Source organism: Letharia lupina (genome assembly GCF_014066315.1).
Source record: "Letharia lupina isolate WasteWater1 chromosome Unknown contig_3, whole genome shotgun sequence".
In the NCBI taxonomy this organism is placed as follows: Eukaryota; Fungi; Ascomycota; class Lecanoromycetes; order Lecanorales; family Parmeliaceae; genus Letharia; species Letharia lupina.
Genome location: NW_023502972.1, coordinates 2,271,441 through 2,280,698, shown reverse-complemented (window position 1 = coordinate 2,280,698; position 9,258 = coordinate 2,271,441). Strand labels below are relative to the sequence as shown.

At 21.2% G+C, this 9,258-nt stretch overlaps 1 protein-coding gene across 1 annotated transcript; it reads right to left on the bottom strand.

Annotated features, from left to right (window-relative positions):
- Positions 1-5,783: 5,783 nt before the first annotated feature.
- Positions 5,784-6,432, bottom strand: HO133_007475 (uncharacterized protein; the record flags this gene model as incomplete). The annotated part of the gene is made up of 2 exons (XM_037298366.1): positions 5,784-5,891; positions 5,953-6,432. 2 exons carry the CDS (start codon positions 6,430-6,432, stop codon positions 5,784-5,786), a joined length of 588 nt encoding a protein of 195 aa, XP_037157001.1.
- Between the last annotated feature and the right edge of the window lie 2,826 nt (positions 6,433-9,258).

The window sequence follows — 9,258 nt, the reverse complement described above, 5'->3', positions numbered from 1 at the left end:
TGGGTGATGGATAGAATTATTCTATATGTTCGTCAGAACCGGGCACCACTAGCTGTAGAATGTTCGCCTCCTCAAGCATATCAATTTTGTAAAATGAAAATATATAGCGAATGGCAGTAGTGTCTCAAATATACTAGAATAATCTTAATTTCTAAAATTTTAAGAATATATAGATAAACTCCTTCTAGAAATAAAATAGTGACTAACGATTACCGATCCTTATCTATATATATCGATCTTTCTTATTTATCTCCTCGCTACGCTTAATATTTCGCCTTAAACTCTTATAGTAGTTTCTATATATTTTCTAACTCGTATTTAAATAGTTATATTTTCTTCTAGTACACCTTATATTTATAATTTTTCCCTCTTTATCTCTTATCAATAATTCTTATAATCTTTTACTTCTCTTTATTTAATATTAAAGTTTTTTAATTCTAAAATCGCTTAATAAGAGATAGAGAAATAATAATTACGTAAGAGTAATAGACGATTATTATTATTCCGCGATTATCTCTATAGATTATCTATTTAACTCGACCTCGAAATAATATAATATTAGAAGAGATTAAATAATTAATAAAAGAGAAGATAGATTCGATAGTGAAAGGATTTAAGTAATTATATATTTTTAATTATTTTCTTAAGTGAAAGCTTTAAAAGTATATAGTATTAATTTTAGACTTTATATTTATAATTCTAGTAGAAGCGCTAATTTCGCTAATCTTTTTATTATTATCTCTTATAATAAGAGAATTATTTTAAATACGTTAGATAAAATCTCGAATATTAATTAGAAATATATTAAGGGATATATTTTAATTATTATTAACTTTACTAAATCGTCTAAAGCTTATTAATTTCTTATATTATTAAAAATTTTATAAAAAGATAAATTATCTAAAGATAGACTTAGATTATAATTAGATTTATATAAAATTAAGATCGTTTAAATTATTATCGATATTATCTATCTTATTAATTATAATTACGTCTATTTAGAGTTATTAAAAATACTCACGAGAGAAAAGTATTTATATATTAATCTTTACGCTAGATCTTCTTTAATCTATATATATCTTCTCCGCTCTCATTTAAATCTATAGTATCTACTATATATTTAAAGAAATCTTAAATATTAATAATATTTATAGCTATTATAGACGTATTATCTATAAAGTTCGTTAGATTTCATATCTATAAAAATTTAGCCGAATCTATTACTAACTCTAGAGTATCTTTTTAATATAAAGATCGCTATAAAACTAGTAATAATTTAGAATTTAGCGATATACTAGGTAATAAAAGAGAGTATTAGATAATATTATCTATACTATCACTTATTCCTTTATCCCCTTTCTTTTTCCCTCTATAGAAATAATAAGACTCGATATTTTTAAAACTAATTTCTATATTATATATCGACGAGAGGAGGGTAGTAGAGAGTGAAGGAGGAAGAGAATTAGAGATAAAATCTACTATTCTAGATAGGCGCTATCTATTAATATTAAGATCTGCTAATAAAAGTTTTAAAGGTTTTATTTAGCTTTTAAGCCTATTATAGAAATTCGTAAAGTATTAAAAAAGTAATATCTTTCATCTTATTTAGAAGTCGAGCTACCGCTTTTAGAGTAAATGCTACTACTACTCTTAATATTTATATTCTTATCTTTATCTAATCTTAAGCCTAATTATTATAATTCTTATACTTCTTCGACATCGAGTATTAATTCCTTAAAGAATAAAAAGTTTTCGTTTTTCTCTCTATTACTTCTACTATAACTATTATTAAGATCGAGTTTATTTAAGAAAGTTAGAGCTATTATTAAAAATTTATAAAAAGTAAAGATAGCGAATATTACCTTCGGCGTATAATTTAGTATTTTTAAGATTTAATATATATTTATAGAATAATAAATCGAGAGAATCCTTTAATAACGAGAAGTTAATCGAATTAAAAACTTCGATTAGATCGTAATTATTAAATAATCTACTCTATCCGCCATTAAATCTAGAAATTATAAAAATATATCCCTTTCTATAGATAATAAGAATATTATTAACTAATGCTATTAATAGTTTATTACTAGTTAAATCGACTTTAATAGAGAATTAATAGAATTAAATAAAATTTAAATCGATTAAAGTTATTATATCTTAGATTAAGATAAAAGAGCTTTATATATAATTTATAATTAGAAATCTAAGATACTTAGAATAGAATTAGATAAGAATTATATATATTTCTAAGTTATATCTATAGCGATAATATCGTACTTATACTCTCTTTAATTAATAAACCACTAAAGATATTATCTTAATATCGTCTTCTTTATTCTTATATCTACTATTTACTTCTCTTTAATAATCTTAATTATTAATCTCTAGCTATTATCGCTTAATCTTTATTTATTTATTTTATATCCTATAATATATGCTAGCGTAATCTCTTAACCCTTATTATCTTATATTTAATTCATATCTTATTCTAGTTAAATCTTTATTATACTTCTCGAAGATATCTAATTATAGAGTTATATCAGCTATAGCTATTTAGATTTTACGCGCTAGAATTTCTATAATAAATTAAAGATATTATATTCTCTTCGATCTATAGTAAAAAGTAAGATTATTATCTTAAGACTACATTATTAGAATAAGATAAATATAAAAATCTAGTTAACGCAGTCAGATAAATACAAAAAAAGCACTATCAATTAAGGCGAAGAGATTTCATTCTTTAATTTTAACTTATCGCCGCTACTCGGCTTTATACTTAACTTCTCTAATACTATATTATCTAATTACGATAAAGAAGTAATCTCTATCTACGCGGCTAGATAAATATAAGAGAGATATTTCTTTCATTAATTATATAATAGCTATTTTCAAATTAAATAGTTACTTCGCTTTAAAATACTTATTATAATTTAAAATTTTCTATTAATATTATTATAGAGTTATAGATTAGCTAAATAATAATAAAATAGTAATTAAGATAGAAAGATTAAGATAGAAAGATTTAGATCGATAGATTTAAGCGATAAAGCGTCTTAATATAATTAAAAAAGAAATTATCTTTATTTATTAAGAGCGAAGCTAAGTTATAACGCGAGCGTAAGATATAAGATAGCGAATAAGAGAATTTACCTTTATTATTAGCTTTAACTATAAAAGAAAGTAAGTAGACTAAAAGATAGCGAGAATAAAATATATAATAAAATAATTCTAAAGAGAAAGATTATTAATAAAATATCTTATATAAAGATTAAAGTATAATAATTAGCGATAATTAATAGAAGCTAACTAGATAATTAAAGGGAGATTATATAGGCCTTTATAATATAAGAAAGAGTAAGAAATAATAGAAAGATATAAAAGAAAGATAAAGGGGAAAGTAGAAAAATAGCGAGGGATATAGATCTTTATATCTTAGAGAAAGCGGTGGGTAAGACGATATCTAATACCTTATCCGAAGAGATTACGCTAAACTTAATAAGGCCGCGCTTAGCCTAAAAGTAGGAAAGAGTAAGTATTTTATTAGAATATAGATTATTCTTTAATAAATATAAAATAATATAAAATAAAAGATAAAGTATTATTTTAAATATTATTTTAAATATTAGTATATATAATAGAATAAGATAGGGCTAAGCTATAAAATCTTAAATTTATATATATAGTTAATTATAAATTTAGGGTTACTACGCTCTTTGATTAGATCGACTAAGTTATCGCGGGTAAACAAATTAGCGTCCGTAATTATCAAAATCTCTTATCCTACTTTTAATCATTCAATAACTTTACTATTTTCTATTAAAATTTTAAGATTTCTTTTTTAAATTGAACGGCGTAGATTGCGCTTTTAAATGCTTTAAGAATTATGAAATATAGTCTTATAATTATTAAAAGGCAAGGCACTCAAATATCGCTCATTAAAGATCGCTCATCAAAGATCGCTTACCAAATTTACTCGATAGCCCTGATCAAAAAAGTGATTATGAATTTAATTCATAGGCCTTTACTCGTTAATTTATAAATTAATAGCGAATAATAGTTTATCTTATTAAAAATATATTAAATATTAGAAAGAACTTAGTAAGTATAATTTATATAATATTAATATTATTAATTATTAAAGTAGATAATAAATATATATTTAATATCGCTAATAATACTTATTAATATTAGTATATATAAAAGAATAAGATAAAATTAAGTTAGAAAATCTTAAATTTATATATATAGCTAATAATAAATTCGATAGATCTACGCTTTTTAATTAGATATCGCGAGTAAATAAATTAATATTTATAACTATTAAAATCTCTTACTCTACTTTTAATCCTTTAATAACTTTACTATTTTTTATTAAAAATTTTAGATTTTTTTTAAGATTATAGCTCGTAACTTATACTTTTTAATAATAAATAAATTATAAAATTTAATCTTATAATTTTTCAAAGGTATAGAATTTAAATATCGCTTATTAAAGTTCGCTCGTTAAATTTACTAGATAGCCGACAGCTCTAAGTAAAAAATAGATATATATTATTTAATTTTAGAATAACTTTTTTAATTTTTTATTAAAAATTTTTAGTTCTTTTTTTAAATTATAGAACGTAATATAGACTTTCAAATAAAAAAAGAATAATTAAATTTAGTCTTATAAATATTTAAGAATAAAGATTTTAAATATCGCTCTTTAAAGTTCGCTCGATAGCTTTAATTAAAAAATAAGTATATATTATTTAATTTAAGAATAACTTTTTTCTATTAAAATTTTAGAATTTTTTTTTTAAATTATAAAACGTAATTTATACTTTTAAATAAAAAATAAGTTTAGGGCTATAAATTAAACTTATAGAAAGTAATTTATTTTTAGATCTAATTTCGATATTAAATTCGATTCTCGAACTTCGAAGAGTAAAAATATTTTAATTTAAGATTTACTTAGAACTATAAGATCGAATTTTAAAAATTTTAAATTATTAGAAAGCGTAGAATAAGTCCTATAATTTAAAAAATAATAGTAAAATTTAATAGAAAAAAGAGAAGTTATATTAATAATAAGTTTATAAAGAGTTAATTAACTTTAAATTAATTTAGATTTAATTAATAAGAAGTTAATTTTAAAATCTATTATAGTTTTTTTATAATAATAATTATTATTTTTATTTTTATAATTTATAGAATTTTTATTAGTTTTACGATTTTTACGATTTTTACGATTTTACGATTTTACGATTTTTTAGAGAGAGAGATTTATGAATTCGAATCGAGAACGAAGCGAAATAGTTTCGAATTTTATTAAAATTATTACTACTCGACTATTTAAGCTTATATTAAAGGATATTTTTAATAAAGTATATAAGTTTTTAATAAGCGATATTTAATTTATTTATCTTAAAATATTTATAAGACTAAATTTAATAACTCTTTTTTTATCTAAAAGTCTATATTATATTCTATAATTTAAAAAAAGAATTTTAAAATTTTAGTAGAAAATAAAAAGGTTATTTTTAAAAGTAAATAATATATATCTATTTTTTAATTAGAGCTGCGGGCTACCGACTATCAAGTAAATTTAATAAGCGAATATTAAGGAATAGTTCTTAATATCATAATATTAGTGTGGTGTAAAGTTGTTCTATTAATCTATGTGGTCTGCAGGCACATATGTGCGGAGAGAGGCACGCTAAGGGCCTGATTAGGAAGGTGTACCGAGTGTGGAGGATTGATCCGTAACAAGTGCCCACAAAGAACAGAAAAAGGCCATGTCCTCATGGCAAGAAGTATACATACATGATTTTTTGAATGTCGGAAAGGAATGGAGATGCCGGGCCAATTAGTAGTGTGAATCCCACGAGTTCTCCTGCCGCAGCGAAGCCCTTCGAATAGTACCGGAGCAAGACATCAGACGGTTTCAATTCGTCCAAATATGCATCGTACGATCTTCCTCCTGCAGTGGCCCAATTGGCTATCATGACTTGGCTGCGATCGACGTAGTAGGTCCTCCTCTTGTGTAGTCATTGCAGTGATGTACCACAATGTGATATTGCCTAGGTATGCAGAGATAGCAGGCCAAATTGTAGTGTCGTTCTCCGCTTGCTGAGTGGTGACTTGACGTGGGGTCGTGGAGAGCATATGACGTGGGATCTCGGAGAGCTGAGCCGTGTTCTTGACGAAGGTGGCCTTGTTGCCGCTTGATTTCTCCGCAGTGTTCTCCGCATTTGCCTGCTGCAATGTTTCCTCCTCTTGCTTTGACTGAGTGATTGGCTGATCTGATAGAATAGGTAGTGTTGACTGAGCCGCTGGCCGGGTGACTGGCTGAGTGGCTCGCTGTAATTGAGGGTGTTCGACACTTGGAAGGATTTGGCTTGGTTGCTGGCGAAACTCATTACGTAGTTGATCCATTCCAGTCCTTAGCATAGTCTCAGTATTCAGACTCGCTTAGCGAGGTACCCTATGGCCAGCCCTACACTCGTTCCTCGCTTCGGGGACCAATCATATCGTAAGCTTATTACGATATACCCCCTCTCTAAAGTCTAAGTAGAAAATCATAAAATCGCTATATTAATCGTTATTTTATATAAAATACCTATAATAATTAATCGAAATGCGAAATTCGCGACTTTTAACAATTTTTTACGATTATTATATAATTCTTTAAAGTTAATCGCGAAGGGAATAAGTTTATCGAGATCGCTAATTAAGTATTTAAGTCTTTTATTAAAATCGAATAGCTTATTATTATCGTATAAGTTAATTTAAATTTATAATTATTATAAAAATATAAGTAGTCTTAATAAGATACTTACTTTATTAAGTAAATAAGCTTATTAAATAAATATCTCGCTAAGCTTACTAGCTTACTATTATAAATAGTAAATTTCTAAATAGAAATAATTAAGCTTATTATATATTATAATTATAAATTTTTATTATTATTATAATATAATAGTAATACTATTTCTTAATATTTCTTAATTATTAAGAGATTTTAGAAGTTTTTTTATTAGACTAATTAAAGAAAGCTTATTCTTAAAAAAAGCTTATTCTTTAAATCTTATCTTAAGCTTTTATTATATAAATTCTTTAAATATATTACTTCTATTATTATAGTTATAACTATATTTACTATTAAAGATATTAAAACTTAATATAGCTTAATATAGCTTAGTACTTAATATCTTAGACTATAGCTGCTCTTAAAAGAATTATTATAACTTTATTATTAAAATATTATATTTATATTTATAATATAATAATTAATAGTAATATTAATATTCGATTTAAAGATAATATATTTAGTTATTATTTTAAATCGAGATTATTTTAATAGTAAATTAATCGATAAATATTTTAAAGGATTTCGAAATATATTAATCGCTTTTATTTATATCTATTCTATTATCTTTAACTTTATTATCTTAAAATTATTTTTTATTAATTTCTAATTATAATTATATTATATTAAAAAGCTTAAAAAAATATTTATTAATTTATTAATTTTTTAATTAAGCTAGCTTTAAATATATAAATTATTAATAAAATTCTTAAATTATTATTTTAGTTATAATTTTCTAAATATAAAATTATTTTAAGAGAACTCGAATTTTATTAATCTTATTAATATTTATATTATTAAATATCTTATTAGAAATAATTTTAAATTCTCTTAATTATATATAAACTATTAATATTTTAATTAATCTATATTCTAGATAGAAGACTTAAAAAAAGTTAATTAATTTTATACTTCTTTAAATAAAATATTAATTAAATCTAGAATCTTTTAAAATTATCTTTATCTATAAAAGTAATTCTAAAAGTTTTATTAATATTAATCTTAGTTTTAATAAAAATAAGAGAATCTATTAAAGTTAAAAGAAATAATTTTTTTAACTCTAAAAATTGTCTTAATATAAATTTTAACGATTTTATATTTATTAAATCTTTTAGAGTTATAGAAAAACGTTTAATAGTATAATTAAATATTATAAAATATATAACTAATTAAATTAAAGAGTTAATTAAGATTTAAAAAATTTTAAAAAATTTATAATATTTTAAAAATATCTATTAATAAGATTATATAGCTATTTTAATAATTATTAATAAATTAATTAAAAAGAAATTAGATTATAAATTATCTTTTCTATATAAATCTCTAATTAATATTAATATAAATATTATTTAAACTATTTATTAACTTCTATTAGAGATTAAAAAGAAATTTTATTAATTTAAAATAAATTAATAATTTCTAAATTAAAATTTAATTTAATATATATTAGACGGCTAAAAAGATTTTTAAATTTAACTTAATATAATAAGAGAAAAATTAAGAGAATCGAGTACTTTTAATTTATTTTTCGAATTTATAAATAAATTTACTAATTATTATTTATTATTAATATTAAATAATAATATTTAAAACTATTTCTATAAATATTAGCTTTTTTTAATAAAATATATATTTTAATACTTCGCGCTTAAAAGATAGAAATTATTAAAAATTATTAAAATTAAAAAATAGATTATTTAGATCTATATAATTAGAAAGTTAAAGAAGATTTAATTAGATATATATTTAAAAGATTTATAAATTTAATAGATTTTCTAATTATTAATTCTTTATCTTAATATTAATTAATTTTTTAAATTATTATCTTTTTATCTCGCTAGAATATAATATTAAAAGATCTAAAAATTCGTTTAAATCTTCTTCTAGAAATTTATCAAAATTCGAAACTCTAAAGATTTATCTAAGAATTTTATTAATAATTAAAAAAGTTTAATTATTTAGTAATTAAGAATAAGTTAATTTACTTATAAATAAGAGTTATCTAATAAAATATAAAGCTTTATTAAAATTATAATCTTAACTCTAGATTTAAATTTATTTCTAGAAAAAATTATTACTTAAAATTAATTTTAATTATTATTAGAATTAAAATAATTATTTATTTTAAAAATATAATTATCTATATATCTAAAATAAATACCTCTTTTAAAAATATAAAAATTTTTAAAATAGTTTTTAATTATATAAGTATTTAAACTATTAAAAATCTTTAAATTAATAAAAAACTTCGAAGCTTTATTTAAGAAATATTATAATATTTAATTATTAAAAATATTTCGCGATTTTCTTTATTTATTATTTTTAATATATCGTAAAATTAAAAAATAATACTTTTATTTTTTAAGTATTTTTAATATATTTAAAAAGAGATACTTTAAAATAATATA